This window comes from Arvicanthis niloticus, chromosome 6 (genome assembly GCF_011762505.2).
Source record: "Arvicanthis niloticus isolate mArvNil1 chromosome 6, mArvNil1.pat.X, whole genome shotgun sequence".
NCBI lineage: Eukaryota > Metazoa > Chordata > Mammalia > Rodentia > Muridae > Arvicanthis > Arvicanthis niloticus.
Window position 1 is genome coordinate 22451896 of NC_047663.1, and position 19696 is coordinate 22471591.

At 44.6% G+C, this 19696-nt stretch overlaps 2 protein-coding genes across 2 annotated transcripts; both read left to right on the forward strand.

The window, feature by feature from the left end:
- The first annotated feature begins 1420 nt into the window (after positions 1 to 1420).
- On the forward strand, positions 1421 to 3042 carry Krtap16-1 (keratin associated protein 16-1). The gene has a single exon (XM_034507837.2). The coding sequence runs from the start codon at positions 1421 to 1423 to the stop codon at positions 2927 to 2929; it is 1509 nt and encodes a 502-aa protein (XP_034363728.1). The 3' UTR covers positions 2930 to 3042.
- Positions 3043 to 8329: 5287 nt separating this feature from the next.
- Positions 8330 to 9358, forward strand: Krtap29-1 (keratin associated like protein 29-1). Its single transcript, XM_034504487.2, has one exon. The coding sequence runs from the start codon at positions 8330 to 8332 to the stop codon at positions 9356 to 9358; it is 1029 nt and encodes a 342-aa protein (XP_034360378.1).
- Positions 9359 to 19696: the final 10338 nt, after the last annotated feature.

The window sequence follows — 19696 nt, forward strand, 5'->3', positions numbered from 1 at the left end:
GTTTTTTAAAAATCAATATTTCTATATTTCTTTATTTTGTGTGTATGTGGAGTATGCGTGAGACATGGCATATGTATGGGCCTCAGAGGAAAATTTGCAGGAGTTGGTTCTCTTCTTCCATCACGTGAGTCCCGGGATCAAACTCAGGTTGTCAGGTTTGGCGGTGGTCACCTTTACTCACTAAGCCATCTTACTGGTCCCAGTGTTTACCTTCTAAGAACTCTCAAAATTTCTTACAATGGGTCTGCCCTGTGTGGAAGCTGGAACAGCCAGGTTCTTCAGCATGGTCATCCCCTAGTGCCTGCCCCACACTGGGAATGGGTACAAATGCCTTGCCAGCCTCTGAGACAAAGAACGTCTGCAGATCTACTGAATGCTTGGGATAGATGTGGAAGGAAAAGATGGAGAAGCAAAGAAACTGTGTCAAGCACTTTCTAGGGACAGATGGAACAAGTGTTCTTGAGTAGGGCGGCTAGTAAAACAGGATGGAGGGTGGTATCACTGGTTGAGCCTCTTACACATGACATCGATGGCATCCGCTGAGAAAGTTGAGGTTCAGAGCCAGTGAGATGGCTCAACAGGTCAAGGTGCTTGTCACCAAGCCCAATGACCTGTGTTCAGTCCCCAGGATCCACATGGTAGACAGAGAGAACTGACTCCTGAATTGTCCTGTTCCACAGATGTGCACGGCACATGCATGCACACACATATGTGCACCTGCACATGTATGCGCCTGCACATGTATACGTATACAGTAAATAAGGACAATACTTTTTCTTAAAGGAGGTTCAGTTTGCTGAAAGTCTACAGGTGGTAAGGACAGGAGCAATCTCCAGCAAGCGACTTAACCTCTCTTACCCTCTACCCTCACTTGTCCATCTGTAACTGTGGAGACTAATCTGACCCACACAGGGTGGCTGTGGTTCGGTTTGGAAGTCCCACCCACAACTGAGCTCCTCACTGCATCTCTGTGGACCTTATCATGATAGTTCGGTTAAGTCTGCTCCTGGCTTGTTTGCCTGCTGCAGGTAGGCAGTCATACTCACACCGACATCTGTGCCTAGCCAGATGAAGTGGTGCAAAGGTAGATGGCAGCTAAATTATAGGCTCCTTTCTTCTTTCCTTCTTCAAGACAGAGGCCATATCCGTCATGAAGGTGATGATGCTCTTCCTGGGACTACCTGTAGCTTTGAGGATTCCATATTTAGCAAGTCAGTAAATAAACATCTTCCTTATGGGCAGACAAACAACGTCTAGATCAACAAATGTCGGCATAATAAGATGTTCCTACAGAAACAGGGCCCAAGCAACAATGAGGAAAAGATGCAGGGCCCTCCAAACAGCATGCACCATTGAGGGAGTATAAAAGGGAGGTGGCACACTCAGGCAGCACTCATTCCAAGGCAGAGGTATCTCCACCATGTCTGGCTGCTGTTGTTCTAGGAAATGCCCCTCCCTGCCCGCCATCTCTCTCTGCTCTACTGAGGTGAGCTGTGGAGGACCCATCTGCCTACCCAGCTCCTGCCGGAGCCAAACGTGGCAGCTGGTGACTTGCGAGGACAGCTGTGGGTCATCTGGCTGTGGCTCACAATGCTGCCAGCCTTCGTGCTCCGTGAGCAGTTGCTGCCAGCCGGTGTGCTGCGAGGCCACCATTTGTGAGCCCTCCTGTTCTGTGAGCAGCTGTGCTCAGCCCGTGTGCTGTGAGGCCACCATCTGTGAGCCTTCTTGCTCTGTGGGCAGTTGCTGTCAACCTGTGTGCTGCGAGGCCACCATCTGTGAGCCTTCCTGCTCCATGAACACCTGTGCCCAACCTGTGTGCTGCGAGGCCACCATGTGCCAGCCTTCTTGTTCTGTGAGCAGCTGCCAGCCCGTGTGTTGTGAGACTGCATCCTGCCAGCCTGTCCTCTGCTTGCCCGTCGCCTGCCAGCCGGTGATCTGCAAACCCAGCTGCTGCCAGCCAGTGACCTGTGAGCCCAGCTGCTGCTCAGCTGTCTGCACTGTGCCTGCTTCCTGCCAACCAATGATCTGTGAGCCTGTGATATGTGAGCCTGCTTGCTGCCAGCCAGTGTGCCCAACACCTAGCTGCTGTGCATCTGTCTGCTCTGCAGCCAGTAGCTGCCAGCCAGGCACCTGTGACTCCCCTCCCTGCGAACCACCTTGCTCAGAGGGCAGTGTTTGTCAGCCATCTGCCTGTATGACTCTGGTGTGTGAACCTGTTTGTCTCCGTCCTGTCTGCTGTGTTCAAGGCACTTGTGAGCCGCCATGTGTTTCTAGCAGTTGCCAAGACTCCTCATGTTGTGTCTCCAGTATCTGCCAACCTGTCTGCCCTGAGCCTAGTCCTTGCCTGCCATCAGTGTGTGTGCCCACCCCATGCCAACCTTCTTGCTACATAGTCAAACGATGCCGTTCTGTCTCCTGTGAGCCTGTTTCCTGCCCATCTCCTTCCTGCCAACCTGCTTGCTGCCGTCCGGGGTCTTCTGCATCTGCCATCTGCCAACCAGCTTGCCCCCCTCGGACTTTCTACATACCTAGTTCCTGCAAGCCGCCCTGTAGTCCAGTTTCTTGCCGCCCTATCTGCCGCCCCATCTGTTCTGGACCCATCACCTTTAGGCAGCCGTATGTGACATCCATCACTTACCGCCCAGCCTGCTACCGCTCCTGCTATTCCATACTACGCCGCCCCACCTGCCTAGCTTCTTACTCCTACCGCCCTGTCTGCTCCCGCCAGCCTTGCACTGATTCTGACAACGATAAGCGTGATTGCAAAAAGCCAACTCCCAGTCAGCCCGACTGTGCTGACTCAACACCCGGCAAGACAGAGGTCTCGGATGAGACTCCCTGCCAGCCCTCTGAGATCAAACCCGCCAGCCCCATCACCCGTGAGGCTGCAGCCCCCCAGTCTGCTGCCAGCAAGCCTGCTGACCGCTGAACCAGCTCCGGCTCACCAATTCCTGCAACGTAACAGTCAAAAGCCAGAGAGAAACCAGGAGAGCCCCGTGCACACCTTATTACAACATAGCTAGAATCTTGTTCATGCTACACTGCCAGACACCACTTGCTTATGCTTCAGAGAACGTATCAAAAGTTCCAACCTCCTAGTGGTCTCAGTGAAGACCTCCCGCACAGAGAAAGGAATGTTGTCTTCTGTTACCAGTACACTGAGAACTGCTCTGCCACATCATTGGACTCTTTTCCTTCTCAAGATGCTTTCTGTCTTCATGTATTGGGTTCTTTGGGAGCATCTGCAGAGAGATATATTTAATCGTGCAATAAAAGTGGCTACGTTGAAGTGACACATGGTTCTTGCTTTTCTTGGATAAAGCCCCCTGCCCCCTGACCATCCCTCCTTCTATCCATCCCTCCTTTCTATCCCTCTCTCCCTTCTTTCTTCTATTCTTCCATCTATCCCACTACCCATTCTTCCTTCCCTCCCTCTCTCTATCCCCCCTCTCTTCCTTTTTCCCTTCTACTCACCTCCCACCTCTTCCTTGTCTCTTCTTCCTTTGGTTCATTCATGCCTCAGTCTCTCCCTCCCTCCATCCCTCCATCCATTATTCCTTCCATGTATGTTTTCTCCCCGTTCTTCTTCCCCTTTCTTCCTTCCTTCCCTCTCTCCTTTCCCCCACATCCCAACCCCTTCTGTCTTTCTCAACACCTTCCCCCTTTCCTCTAAAGCCATCACTGTTCTCTCTTCCCCATCTAGTCTTCTTTCCTCTTCACTCCTTCTTTCTCCTTCCCTTTCGAAGCTTCTCCTGATCACTAGCTTCTTTTGATTCTTCATTCTTTGTTTTCTTCCTTCCCTGATTTATTTTTATTCTTCCTCCCTTACCTCCCCTCTTCCTTCTCTACTTCTCATCCTGCTTTCTGTTCTCCCCACCCTCTTCCTTTTTCACTTCCCCTTCTTTTTTCTCTTTCCATTTTAAGTGTATTGTTATCGCCACCAAGTCTTCCTTCTTTCCTTCTCTCTTCCACTCCCTTCCTCCTTCCCTTTGTCTCCTTTTCATCCTTCCCTTCCTCCCTTTCTTCCTCCTTTTCCCTTTCATTTTAACTTTCTTCATTCCCCTTTTCCCTTGCTCCATTACTTCCTTCCTTTCTTTCCCCTCTCTCCTTTCCTCCTTGTTCTTATTTCTTACTATTCCTCCATCTTTCCTCCTTCCTTCTCTCCCTCCTCTCTTCCCTCCTTTCCAATTAATTCATTCTTCTAATCATGCATCTAGCTAGGCAACCAGTGGTGCTTATAGACTATCTGCTAGGTAAGTGACATGGATAGCGTTATTATGCTCCAGGAATCAAAAGACGGAAGTCTTAGTCCCCAGTCTTTGGGGAAATCACCCTGTGTGGTGGTGACACATATCAATGAGATGGTTACTATATTCCTTTATACAAAGCAGAGAGCTCATATTTTTTGGTACACATAAGAATTAACCAGGTGCAGAGGAGGAGCTCTCTAGGAAGGAAATTTACAGACAGATGAACAGGGATGGGAGCCAACTGTCCACCTCTGCCACTGCTTGGCAGAGGTGTCCTTAGAGGGAAGGTGACCCTGACCGTGGGTAGCAGGCAATGATCTTTCCACAGAGGACCTTGTGGGATAGATAAATGTTTGGTTTGGTGAAGGGTTGATGTGAAGTCATTGAGGACTGTATGCAGGGCAGGGGCATGAAGGAAAGTGGGTTTTGGAAAGTCTCTCTGGCCTTGGCATGGAAAACTCAAGGGGAAGACATGGTCCTGGATGTAGAGAAATGGAAGGAAACAAAGGTCTTTGTGGGTCAAAGAGGAATGAGAACAACAAATGTCTTGCATGTAGTAAGGAGGGTTGGGCAATGGGGAGTCTTGTAGGAGAGCCTTGTGTTCTGAGCCCCACAGACACTGTTATCCAAACATTGCCACCTACATCTGAAGCACATAATCTCTTCAAAGCAGTCACATTTTTCCCTCACACAGAGAATGAAGGGTCTCCCCTGTCCTCCAGGTCTAACACGAACAATCATAAGCACAGGAGAGGACAGACCAGGGCTTCTCAGCTTTGTCACCACTGACATTTGAATGGGACAGTCATTTGCTGAGAAGCCTTGGAGATAATCAAGCAGGATTCCTGGTCCCTACCACCCAGGCATTGCCAGACATCCCGAGGGAGTCATGAAACCAGCCACTGGAGAATCAGGTTGTGCAACAGCAGAGGGAGAATGTCAATAGTGACACTTACCTGTGCACGGGTGTTGGTTGGAGTTACTGTCATGACAGGACATTAGGATTTAATCTGTCTTCTTCAGATGAGGAGCTAGCCAGGGTTTCCATTCTTGGTGCCAGGCACTAGATTTAGTGTTTCATGTAAATCATTGTTATTCTTCAAGGTAAGATTTCTCCATGCCCTGTTTCTCTTCTATGTGTGAGATGAAACATCTGAAGGTCAATCAAGCCAAGTGCCAATGAAGAGACAAATACAATGTGGTTTAATCAATACAATGAAGTATTATGTTGAAGTGAAAAAAAGGGAAGATAGCTGTAACAACACGAGTGAGCACTAATAGCAATGTTGAGTTGAATGGTTTAAACGATCCCTAGAAGATGACATTTATATTTAAAGTATAAAAACAATCCATATATATATATATATATGTATATACACATACATATATAGATATACATGCACATATAAATACACAAATACAAATATATATCTTAGAAGATATCTATTTATCTTTATCTGCATTTCTATATATGGTAGTTACAGATAGTAAGTAGCATAAATTATTTAAAGATGAAGCTGTGTCCAAAGTCTGTTTTTTTAAAAAAAATATTATAAATCACTATACTAGATTAAGAGAGAGAGAGAATAAGAGAGAGAAAGAACCAGAGAATGTATGCCGTATACATCCATATGTATCTCTCTGTGTGTATGTGTGTGTGTGTGTGTGTGTGTGTGTGTGTGTGTGTGTAGGTGTGACTTGGTCTGCAGTCAGAGGAGGACTTCACTTGTCCTACTGGATCACTGTCTGACTTGTTTCCCTGACACAGGGCCTCTCACTGAAGCTAGGGTGGTGACCACCAAATGCTAGTGATCCCTGTGTCTCAAACTCTAACAATCTTGAGGTCATGAGCACCCATGGCCATGACTGGCTTTTTAATGTGGCATCTGAACTCTGGTCCTCTTGGTTATGTAGCAAGCACTCTAAATGCCGAGTCCTCTCTCCAGCCTCATGGCTGTACCTCATGCTGTAGTCATGCAATGTCTTTGAATAATGTTGCAGGTTTCTTCAGAGCCTTCAATTACATCAAGTTGACAGAAAATAAAATTTTCTCTCAACTGAGGTCTTTTATTTTTTAAGAAAAAAAAATAAAAGCAGAATGGCTTGGAGAAAAATAGATGAGAAGTGAAGCTCTCTGTTGATGCAACTGGGGTGGCTCGGGATGGAATTTCATTTTTCAAACTGAAATTGATATTATATTTCAAATATTTGTATGTTTCTTAGTATGGTTGACTTCTTTGGTGAGACTAAATGTATTTCTCTCCGGGGATGAAGAACTTTGGGGCAAACATATCAGAATTAGAGGGGTGAGCAATGGCCACAGTTTCAAAGATGACAAAATGAGAGTGTGAGGAGGAGGAGGGTGCCAGGAGCCATCCATGTCATGATGAAAAGACAGTGGTAGTGAAGGGCTCTTTAATGACAAGGGTGAGTGTCTCTCCCAGGCATGGCTCTCCTCAGGAGTGTCTCCTCTTTCAAAACAGGAGGAGAAGAGGGAGCCAAAAGACAAGATTCCACAGCTGCTCCCTTGTCAAGACCCTTCCAGAATCTCTAGTTATTTCATGTTTCTGAAGCAGCTGAGTTAACCCAAGAAACTTCAAAGCATCTTACGATGTCCCGGTACTTTGAAGATGTTGATACTGAGCCATCCTGTTCCACAGAATGAGCTGCAAATCCAGAAGTCAAGATTAGCCCTGCCTGCTACCCCACACCACCATCCTTCCATCCCATCGCAAGCCTCAGCAGGAACCAGGCCAGGACGTGTACCTGTGTGGGATGCTGGAAGCTGTCAGTGGTACAGCCACCCACTTGAGCCCAGAGGAAAGAGAGACAGGTCCAGAGAGAGTATCACAATTCTTCTTGTAAGAGATTGCTTGAACTTTAAAATGCTTTGCAGAGATGACCTGGTATTTCTGGTTGTTGGAGTTTCACAATTTGTGGAATTCATAAGCTGTTGATCACCATTTTATGAATTTAATACCCCTTCATGAAATATTTGAAGGTTTGTTTTACTTCCCCAGAAACTTTTGAGAAGTTTCTTAGACCTTGGTGAAGACTGAATTGCACTGTACAGCCCACACTGGGCTTGAACTTATAGCAACCATTCTGCCTCAGCTTTCCAAATATCAGAATGAGAGGGGTAAGCCACCATGCTTGACTAAATGTTTATATTTTAAATTTCCAAATGATAAGATCATCGTTGGGTATATTACTAAATAGAGGTAAACATTCAACTCGTTTGATCCAGCGAACATCACGCTGCACTGGGGAGATGATCCCTGTCATACTGTCACAGGGCCTGGGTGTGTTGCATATGGGCCAGCTTTGGTGTGTGAATGACATCCAGCCTCTGTACCTGCCCCTAGTGCTCTCTGTACCTACTCAGGAGATCCAGTTGAGCAGAGATTTTGGGACCAATGACTCTAGATTTGAATTTTGTTTTAATCATAATTTAAACTCAGAGTTTGTCTTGTTACTTTTAAACTAGAAATGTTAACCATACTTACTAGCTAAGGTCATTTCAAGAATAAATGAAAGATTTATTAAATGATTGGGTTAACAGAGGCTCAATCATACATGATAAGTGTAATAACAGAAGCCATTGCAGCTGTTAATTGTGGGCACCAAATCAAGAGTTAAGTTCAAAACTCCAAAGTGAAGAGTCTAGTTTTCTGTTCATCTTTGATATCACACCTTCTCTTTGTATCCTGCAGCACTCCACCTTATCTGATGGCACAGAACTGTGTCCTGGAGGAAGAGTGGCTTCCTCTTGGAGGCCTCCTGATGAGAGGGTACTGAGGAAAAGCTTGCTTTGGTGAGGCTGAGGAACAACCTGTAAAAGAGACAGCTCATCCCAGAGTGCATCCATATTTGACAAAGAAAACTCCCAGCGGGGGCCTCTTCCAGGGCTCCCAAAGCCCTCACCTGATGTTTATATGTAAATGAATAAGAACACCAACAAGGAAAGATGCTGTAGGCAGGGCCAACACTCCAGGGAAGGACTATAAAATCCCCTTGGAATCAGATGTCTTTTTCAAAGGGATGGAGCTTGCAGCCTCCCAGGCTGGCTAGTGAACACCATGGCAGACAGCTGTTGTCCCGGAAACCCCACGTCTGTTCCAGCTGTGCCCACCATCTCTACATGCTCCAATGGTGGCTGCATTAGAAACGCTATCTGTTTACCCAGTTCCTGCCGGTGTAGGACGTGGCAACTGGTTACACATCAAGAAAACCGTCAAGAGCCTGACAGTGCCCCAATTAGCTCTGAACCTGTTTCTGGTCCATCAACCTGCTTTCCAGAAACTTCCTGTGTGGGTTTTGTTTGCCAACCCATAGGTTCCCACACAGCCGGCTGTGCCTCTGACACCAGCGGAACTCCTCATCCTGCTGCCTCATGCCAGCCCTCCTGTCCGGAATCTGCCGGTTGTCACCCGATGTGCTATGAGAACACCTCCTGCCGCCAGAGCTCCTGCCAGGGGTCTGCCTGCACATCAGGGTCATGCCAGACAGCACATGGCCCATCCGCTTCCTGTGATGATGGAACCTGCCAGCCATCCTGCTCGGAAGCAAAATCCTGTGCTGAGACTCCGTGTCTACCAGCCAGCTGTGAAGCTGGCTCGTGCCAACCAACCAGCTGCCAAGGAGGGTCATGTCAACACACCAAAGGTGAAGGTCAGCTCTGTCAGTCAGTTTATTACCAACCTATCTGCTATGTTCTTAAGTCCTGCCAGCCAACTCCCTGCATGCCTGTCTTCTGCCAGCCATTAACTTGTATGTGTCCTTGCAGTCAAACTTGCTGTGCACCCTCCCCTTGCCAGCCACTTCACTGTCAAACGACACCTATAATCTCCTTCATCTGCCAGCCAGTGGCTCCCTGCCAGTCCCCCTGTTTTGTAAAGAGTAGCAGTAAATTGGCATCATGTGTTATGATTTCTGGCCAACCGATTTCTGGTGGACCCACTCACGATCAGAGTGACTGCCAGTCTCCTTCCTGCCAGCCCCCTTGCTGTGTGACTGGTTTAGGCAAACCTTCCAGCAGTGGTCCCAGTTGCTGTCCACCAATCTCTCCAGACATATGCCAAGCGGGTACCTGTGGGTCTACTTCCTGACAACCTCACGATGGAACTCTCTGCATAGCTCTTCTAAGGGTGTGCTATAGTCCACAAGTATGGAGCCATCCTGTGAGTGCCTGCCTCCAGCCCTGCACAGACAAACATTGCCTCCTCTCTGACTTTACTGGAGTTCAGACCCGCATTCTCTCCAAGTGCTGAGGAGAAGACTTGTCAGCTCTGAGGAGATCTTACCCAAGGGTGGCATGTCAGTAGGCACGGTCTGCCTTCCCAGCATGCATTTCCTGATGTCAGTTCATTTCATGTCAGCAAAACCTTCTCACCAATTCTCCTTTCTTTTGATTTTTGCCTGGTCTTTCTGGAGAAGCTTTTGCTGCCGGCTGCTAATAAAAATTTGAGTGGTTAAGTTTATTGGGTACGACTTATTTACAGACTGCTTTCATTTAGGTCACATTTGAACACACTGAACTGCAGCCTCCTGGTCAGAAAATCTGCATTAATCTGCGTGGGTAGCAGGTATCTGGACCTATAGATGCACAAGCTGGGAGAAACGACAAGTAACTAGCTTGTTTCTAACCTTCTTATCACCAAGAGCTCTTTGGAACTGAGTGGCCTTAGTTTCCCCATGAGGAGTGGATTTGAAAAACCCGAAACAGAGATAATTCAGGAAAGCTATAGATGAACATAAACCTCTGTACTGAGTATAGAGCAGTGTGCCTTTAACCCCAGCATCCTGGAGACAGAGGATCATGAGCTCTGGGCTGCCCAGGGTACATAAGGTGATCCCATCACAACAATAGCTGAGTAGGTCAGGGATGCAGCAGGGTGGGTAATGAGCTTGCCTGGCATGCATGAAGCCCAGGGTAGATCCCAAGCTCCTCCTAAACTGGGCATGGTAGTGCACACCTGCAGTCCTAGCACCTGGGAGAAAAACTGCAGCTGATGGTCATCTTCAGATACACAGTGAATTAATTCTAGGCCACCTTGGGCTACAGAGACCTTAAATCTAACCAAACCAGATCAAACCTGACCACGTATAAATATGTAAATACATAAATTTGAGAGATTGGTCATAGAGGATAGTCTAGGGATAATTCACCTAGCAATAGTCACCCCAGCCCCACACCCTGAATCAGGGTTCCTCTGTGTAGCCCCAGCTGTCCTGGAACTGGCTCTATAGAGCAGGCTGGCCTCAAACTCAGAGATCTGCCTGCCTCTGTCTCTTGGGTAATGGGATTACCATTGCCTGTCTAAGTTTTTTTTTTTTTTTTCAATCAATTTATTTAATGACTGATTAAAAATAAAACTAAAAATACTAAATATGTTTCTTTATTGGGGCAAGATTCCTGACAGGTATACATTGACTAAACAAAGTCCTGTGCAGAAATGATACCCTACCCATGTAGATGGGTTTTGATTACACTTTGCTTATTGATGGAATAGTTTAATTCAGAAAGTTTATACATCAAAAAAGCTTCAAGTTTGTCCAGGCTCTGCTTTACGGCACTGAAAAGCAGAGCTTAGGCAGTCAGTGGTTCTCTCTCACAATGGCATTGGGCAGAGAGAGCTCCTCATTCAGAGCTACGCAGTCACATCTGAAGCTTTCTGTTGTTCATCCAGTGAAATAGTGAAAGCATTCCTAATCACCAGTGTGGGCTTCTTATGACAACCCATCTTCTTGGCTGCCATTTGTATTGCCACTTGTAGCTGCCCTCTGTATACCCTGACATTGAGCAACAGGTCTGTAGGACAGTAGTAGCAGACACAATTACTATAGTATTGAGGTAACTAAAATCTCATTTGAAAGAGTGACAATTAGAGATTTAAAAAAAAGAGTAGACTTCTACACTAGCAAACTACCCACATTATAAACATTAAGGCATTGAGTCAGATCCCCTTATTCAGTCTACATAGCCTGGAAGTCAGCCTGTACCATGCCTACAAAATGCAAAGTTAAGGTGTCCAAGTTTGAGGAAGATGCTGTTATAAAAGTCAAACTGGGAAGGCTACAGTTAGTTCTATTCTGAGAGAAAGGCATCTAGTTCTCTGTGTACACATTGAGCTGTACTGTAACAAAACAACTTTTATACATTTAAAGTTTAAAATGGAACACCATTTTTCTTTTCCAGGGCAAAACAAGAAAACACTGAAGATAAAACAAAGTTACCATATGGATTATCAACTCTAAATAAAACCATGTAGGTTCTGTTGACTCCCCCAGTGAGTGGCAAGGCTCCAGCCATCGTTAGCAGGGTTTTTTATTTTTTGTGGTCTTGGCTAAGCTAAAACTCACAGAGACTTGCCTGTCTCTTGCCTCCCAAATGCTAGGATTAAAGGCACATGCCTCTGTGTTTCTCCTATTAAGAGAGGAATCTAATAAAAATGATTTGCACTTATTTATTGTTTCGTATATGTATATGTGTCGGGGCACATGCCATGATGACCTCGTGGAGATTAGAGGACAACTTAATCCCCAACACCCACATGATGATGAGAAGACTTGGTCCCACACACAATGGCACTAGAGAAAAAGAATGTGTTATCCGATGCTACCTGTTCATATTCATATAGAGATGCTGTGGCATCTCTGGTTCAATATACAGAGAAAAAGGAAACAAAAAGGAATTCTATGCCCCACTACACAGGGGCCCAAAACCTTTCTGTTTTCAGCAGAATGACAAGAACAGGAGGGTCCCCCCCTCTACAAAGCACAATTGCAATGTTGATTCCATATAGGTTTTTATGACAGGAAGGGATTACAAAACAAACTTAGAACAGAAACATGTGGAGATTTTTTAACCTTGAGATATGGCCGTCTAGTTATTCTAGCCTTATTTGTAGAAAAGACTATTCTCTCCCTCCGTTGGGTGATCTTAGACCTCCTGTCAAAAATCAGCTTACCATAGGTATTTGTGTGATTTCATGAATCAGTTTTCAATTCTGCTGTTGGCTGATGTGTCTGTCACAATTATCCATTATTTGTAACTGGAATCTCAAATGAAATAAATTAATTAGATTTTGCAGTGCTGGGGACTGAAGCTACAGTTTTTGCACGTCAGGCAAGCGCTCAACCCTGCACTATAGTCTCAGCTCTACTTTCACTCTAAAAATTTTGCCTTCAAAGGTTGCCTTGACCTTACTTATTCTGGACCCCAGACAGGTCTTGAACCTAAGACCTTTCTGCCTCAATCTGTCCAAGTAACTAGAATTAGCCTTTGAACTGGGCTACCAGATCTGATTGTTTTATTCTTTTCATTGTCTCAGTTATGGGTCTCTCAACTTACTGCTCCTCCACCAGCATGCTAACCATAGGCTCCAAACACAATGCTTGTTGTTTTTTTTTAAAATCATGCTTGGCATCAGGTCAGATAATGTAGCATTTATTTGCTTCTTGTAGGTTTGCTAGAACTTGTCGGTAAAACATCTGAACCTCCTGTTATAAGCAGTGTTCAGCCTGAACATGTTCATAAGCAAATCCATATTTACACTTATGTCTGGAATAAAGAAACAATCTTCAAAACATAAGAAGAGTATGCCAGTGCCAATATCCACAGTAGACAGTTCTCCAGTTTTTCCTCCTTCTCTCCCTCTTCCTCCCTCCTTCCTCCCTTTTTTCCTCATTCTTCCCTTCCTCTTCCTTTCCCTCTCCTCTCTTCCTTTCCTTCCTTTTCTTTTTTTAACACCTGCTTTGGATCTTTACAGAAATGTAAATGAAATACAATGTTTTTTGTGGCAGTGATGTCTCCTTATTCTCTCACCTTAGCTCATTTCTTTCTTCAGATCCAACCTCTCCCGAGACTTCATTGTGCATAGTTCTTGCCACTATTGTTTATCCAAATCTGGGGACAGTCTGTACTACCCATGACATATTTACATAAAGTCTAGTGCAGGGCTTACAAACTTCAAGATCCATAGGTGCCACGTCAACTTGTGTCACTTATTCATTTTCGTCTCACATTGCTTTATAGAGCTATGCATTTGGGGGATGGGGAGTTGGCCCAGGTGGAGAAGGGTTTGCCTTGAGAGTATGCAAGCCTGCCCTTGATCTTCAGGACTCACATAAAAGGCTAGGTCGGTATGGTGATGGGCGCTTGGAATCCTAGCGCTGGAGAAGCAGATGCAGGAGACTTTGTGGTGTGAGCTGGCTGGTGAGCTGTAGGCCCCAGTAAGGGACCTTGTTTCAACAACCAAGGTCAATGGCTCCTGAGAAATGATTCTTGACGTTGACCTCTGGTCTTTATGAGCACACACATGTGCACATGCACCTCTATACACATAAACCCATGCACACACACACACACACACACATACAAACTCTCACATGAACTGTGTACTTTTAAACATGGATCTATTTGATTTTATTAAAGATATATGCTGCAAAAGAAATGATTTCAAAAAGTAGTTGTTCATAATAACAAACATGTAGTATCTTGGTATTTTTGTAGGATGGAAATACAGGTAGCTGGGTGCCTTTAACCTAAGATCTGAGTGAAAATCCAATCAGAACCTCTAATGCTCTGAAATCCTATACTGGGCAGTCCTGGACCTCTGGACTTAGGCTACCTAACCTAATGACACATTTCCTAGCCAGGATCTCAGCTTGAATTTGGGCTTCAATCCTCATTAGTATTGAATGAAGTAAGACCCTACTAACAATGAAACAGGCCTGGGCAAATTGCCTCTGGATTCGATCCACACCTCCACATTGTTTTTCTAAGGCATTAGGATAGGTCTTTCAACCATCCTGCAGAATCCAGGATCATTTCCACCGAGCTACACCTATCGATATAATCTAGCAGAAACAAAACAATGAATGGTTTGAACTGACTTGGTCTAATTGGTGGTATGTTTTGTCTTTTCCAAAACAATCACAAGGAGTCCTTTGAATAAGCCATTCTAGAATTTTTTTTTCTTTTTCTTTTTTCGAGAGAAGATCAAGCTTAGAGGTATAGCCTGCAGGAGCTTGAACACCTGGTGTAGTTTTTGCCTGTCTTAAACACACCACGCATCTCTGGTTTTCTAAGGATTTTCAAAGACCAATCTTGGCACTTCCAGCCTGACTGCTCTGGACATAAGCATGCAGAGTTTACCGTGATATGGACTCAGAGATTCTTGGTGTCTCTAAGCCGGTTAGTCTTTAGAACATAGTCTTTCCCCATCAGACTGGAGACTTAAGGGCATGGCTTCTGTGGCAGTTTTGAAGTAGAGTAAGGCCTGCTGTCTGCGGCCCACTCTCTGGACATGGGCACATTTTTGAGTCCCTTTTTTTAGTCTTTCTATACATTGTTGATGGTATATATAGTGGCTGAGGAGGAAAGGTGGGGCTGATTGAAAACTGTGCATTTGATGCACAGGCCTGATAGAAGCCAAAGGGCAAAGAACTGCCAGGGGCAGTTCAGATGAGAGAAGGCAACCTCAGGTTCAGAAGAGTGGATACCAAGGCACAGGAGAGATTAAAAATATACAGGCAAAAAGACCTACGTTCAAGCCACCATGTTCCCTATAAGGTTTGCCAGTGCTTGCAACAACATCGTACAGGTAGAATAAGTCTATTTTTATTCTACTTAACTTGGTGCTTCTATGTGTGGAATTCTCAAAGAATAAACAAATAAGATTAAAGAGAAGCTAACCCAGAGATGAGCTTTCATATTTGATTTAAATGATGAGAATACGAATCATGGTTTAGTCTCCAAACATGCTATATTGAAGAGGGAAGTTATATGATGTGTGTGAATTATAAGAAGCTGGTGATACTAGATTATAATCTGGTGGACAGAGACACATACACACACATACACATATATACACACATGGATACACTCACATATATACACAGACCACACATACACATAAACACACACATACACTTACGCTCACACACAGACACACACATACCACACACACACACACACACACACACACAAACACACACACACAGAGGATGACATTTCCTGACAAACTTCATGATGACAATTCTACATTATTATTGTGATAATAGTTCTACCTCACTGAGAATTCTCATTTTTGAAGACCTTAGAAGGTAAGAGAAAGACTAATAAACTCCAAATTTGAAATACACTTAAAAATGCTATGGAGAGATAGCATGAGCTATACCAAAATAAATTCCACTACGGGTATTCATGGCACAGTGGTGCTAGTGAAATGTCACCTCGAGTTAGGAACCACAGTTAGATGCTATTCCTGACTTGGAATTTCCCTTATAAAAGATCAAACCCAAACTATGTAGAGTCAATTTAAGAAAAGACTGCTTGAAAATCTGAAGAATTGACAGAGATCTTGACTAAGTATATAAAAATATGAAACCTATTGATGAAGCATGGGCACTCAAGAGTTCAGACAAGACTGCCAGTGTCCAGCCAATGGACAGCCCATGGAGGCGTGCTGGTGGGGATTAGTCTTGGGACTGTGAATTCTCATGTTCCAGTGGGGAGACATTAGGTAATGAGCATATAAAATGCCCCCAACATTCTGTTCTTTTCACTTCCAGTGTTGACTCTTGGTCACGCGGTGGATGAGAAGTTTCTGTAAGCTAACGCTACCATAAGTTAATAAACAGATACCCTGGTTTTATAGGCTTCCTTGGCGTGTGTCGGCTCCAAGCGGTGGCTTCACCTTTGGTATATAAACAAAAAATGACTCTGTGAGTTTGCAAGGCTAAAGGCCAGATCCTTCTAAGTTTATCAGAACCATGGGTTCTGCCCCAAATGTCCTTTGAAGGTAGCATTCTTTAAAGGGAACACTGTAGTTCATAGCCACACATCTATTCTCCTTAAAGAGCTGTTTGAATGCTATGGACTTCAGAGGATGATCTGGTTGGCAGGGAACCAATCTAGTAATGACAGGCCAAGACAGAATGCTTAGAGATCTTGAGGAATTCCAGGCATGAAAAGAATCCTTGTGAATCTTCTCGACAGGCAATTGCCAGATCCAGTGTTTGTCTCCTGGCTGAAAACTCACAGTTTTCATGAAAAGGGATGGTCTGGTGGGTGTCTCCCCGGGAAGGTCTTCTGCAGAGTTTCTCCATCTATTAGTTTATTCCCATTCCGAGCCCTCCAAATGTTCCCTCCTTGGTAGCAAACATTCCTGGATAATCAGAATGGCACTTCTGACCATGTCTCTGCCTTTGTCATCTCCGTTCTCTACCTGAGGCTCTTTGCCAAGAGGTCAGATATATTTTTCTCTAAACACAGTGGCTATTTTCTTTTGATGTGGGATACAGTTTCTGCCAAGCAAATACTTTTCTTCCTTGCTAATACAAAATTTTAGAGGTTCTCTGGTGGCAAGTTTGTTATCGTTAACATTTAGTGGGACCCTACCACTCTTAAAATAAAGTGCAGAGTGGTTTTCCTGGATGCCTAAGAACTTTGCATTTTAGGCGTACTGGGTGAGGTCTCCAGGAAATATCTAGATTATTTTATTATCTATTATTATCCCTCTCTTACATATGTACCCATTCATTTATTTGGGGGGGGGGGGTTTGAGACAATGTCTCAGCCTGTAGATCCAGCTGTGCTAGGAACTTGCTATGTAGTCCAGCTGGCCTTGGGTTTACGGTGGTCCTGCCATTGCCTCCCAAGTGCTGGAATTACAGATATGTACCATCACGCCTGGCTATGTGCCAGCTTTGTGATGTACATTTTTAGCACGCCATTAATTTTTTTTCTTTGGTCTCTTGCCAGGAAGATTGTATAATATGCCTATACAAAGAGAGTTCATATATGCATCTTTCTTCCTAGGTTCACCTGCATGTTTCTCACTGTGGAAGGGGGCAGGAAAGGCTGGGTCGTGAACCAGAGACATGACGATTCTCATCATTCCTTTTCCGTTTATTTGAGAATTTAATTTGTCCCTACAGCTTCCACTGGTTTTATATGCACTTATTTCAGAAGTCTCTGAAACTGGTCTCTCAGTGTCCACACTTTGTCCCACCTACACATTGATTCGTGTGTTCAGTGAAAACCAGTTTTACTTTTCTTCTTTTCTGCCTTGTTTGGCTGGCATGGCATAATCCTGCTAGATATTACTATCTTTGATGTGGGTGGTTTAGATATGAACTGTCCCCCAAAGGGTTCATGTGTTTGAGCACTCAGTCCCCAGTGGGTGGCGCTGTTTGAGAAGGCTGTGCAGACTTAGCAGGTGGGTCCTAGAGGGTATCATGGGGGAAGGGGTGGGGCTTGAGTCTCTATAGCCTGGCCCTGCTTCCTGTTGACTCTCTCCTGCCTGAGTGTAAATCCAATGTGACTAGCTAGCCTCCTGCTCCTGTCACCATAACTTTACTGCCACGACAGGCCATTTCTTTGTGGAACTGTGAACCAGAATAAATCTTCTTTCCTTTAAGCCGCTTTTGTTGGAGTATTTCATCTCAGCAACAGAATGAGTAACTCCGACACTACGTAATTGTGATGCAAGTCTGTGATTCTCACTCCTGATATGTACATTTCTTGCTTCTATTCTTCAAGACAATGATGGTGGACGTCTTGATGGTCTTGTTCCTGTCTTTAATCCTGGTATCTGGCACAGTACTTATATAGTAAGTGCTCCATAAATCCTATTGAAATAAAGAAGCATCTTAACATGCAGGCAGAATCTTTGCTTTCGTTCTCCATATCAAATTCTCAATTAGGAATATAAGGTCAAACTGCGTGGACAGATCAGGTAATTTACAATAATTGGTTATTTCACAGTCTATGTAGCTTCACCAACCCATGTTCCTTCTCTGGACAAGTATGAGCAAGCTGTGTAGGGCTCCCAGTGAGCATAGTGCCAACAGTTTGGCTTAGCTGTGGAACCCTGAATAAGCTATTTCATCTCACTTTGTCTCTGTTGCCACATGTGTAAAACCGACAAGATGAAATGATGTGGGATTATGAATTAGATAGGAGGAGGAAAGATCTAGGTTCATACCTGTAGATAATCAATAGATTCTGGTTTCCCAGCTCATCTTTCTCATCATGAACCAGGGGAGTAAGCATCTAGAAAACAAGATAACTTGGTGGTCCCTTCCCAGAATCCCTCTGTCCTGTGTGCCATCTGAAATCTAACTAACCACAAGCTAGTTCTGGGCATAAACTGTTCATTCCAATTCAGAGCCAGTATCAGTTGTTCACCTAGCACACATCTGAGAATATTGCTTATATTCATAATTATTCAGAAGACCTGGCTCTGTCTTTGGGGGACCACATTCATACCTGTTACAGCCACTAACACTTCTAGGAGTGTTTAATTTCTTCTCCTTCTCAAATCCCAGTCTTATTTCTTTACCTTCAGTTTCGCCTCTAAACATCCAGAGACCAGGTAGATCACAGAATTATCCTCATAGAGCTCTGTTCAGGAAAGCCAAGCTGATCCAGGGTTTGGAGAACCCCAAATCAGAAATGTGCTCTAGCAAGCCTACAGTCTGTTTCTTAATCTAGTTTTTGATAGTATGCTCTAGTTTACTTCCTGATGTGGTGATAAACACCACAGGCAAGCAACTTGGGAAAATGGTCTATTTTTCAGAAAAGCCAAGGCATGGACTTAAGGCAGGAGCTTGAAGCAGAAACTATGGAGAAATGATGCTTCCTGGCTTACTCCTGGGTTCATGGTCAGCTACCTCTCTAATACAGGTAAGGTCCACCTGTCCATGAATGGCACTGCCCATGGTGGATTGGGCTTTCCAACTTAAATTAACAATGAAGAAAAATGCCCATAGACTTCCCCACACTCCTAGCCAACGCAGGCAATTCCTCCATTGAGATTTCCTCTTCCAGGGCATGTCAAGTTGACAATCAAAATTAGGCACCACACAGTTACATTACATTCTTAGATATACCTAATATGGACAAGATATGATTATTATTGCTGATGAGCAAGCCTAACTTGTAAAAGTAACTTCTATTCATCTGTAGTAATTGTCATCTCAGAAGCTTACTGCCTTTGTCTGCTAACCTAGGCTTACTTCTGGAAGCTTCTAGCCTCTGTACAATCTAATCTAGGCCTAGAATGTGTTTAGCCTCTGAGACTTGCTGCTGAATAAGCTCACTTCTTTCTAGTTCTTTCTGAACTCTGGTTGGCTGGTTCAACTCAGCTGTTCTGGTTCAAATTCCTCTCCAAGGTGACTGATTCAATCTGGCTTCTCTTTGGCCTCTCCTGAATTGCTCTGCTTGGTCTCATACTAACTTTGGCAATCAGCTCCTTCTCATTCTTTGGCTCATTCTGTCTTTATCTATATCTAGCCTGTTCTCTCTTTGCAACCTGTCTCTGTACAATTGTCCAGGTAAAACTGCCTCCTCTCTCCTTTCTTCCATCTCTTAAGTAGCCTCTCTTTTCTCTCTGTTCTGAGAGTTGAGCATATCCTATTCTGTCAAATCTTTCTCA

What these genes read in the sequence shown, in the direction of transcription:
- Krtap16-1 (XM_034507837.2), top strand. Translation starts at nt 1,421, where the DNA reads ATGTCTGGCTGCTGTTGTTCTAGGAAATGCCCCTCCCTGCCCGCCATC.
- Krtap29-1 (XM_034504487.2), top strand. Translation starts at nt 8,330, where the DNA reads ATGGCAGACAGCTGTTGTCCCGGAAACCCCACGTCTGTTCCAGCTGTG.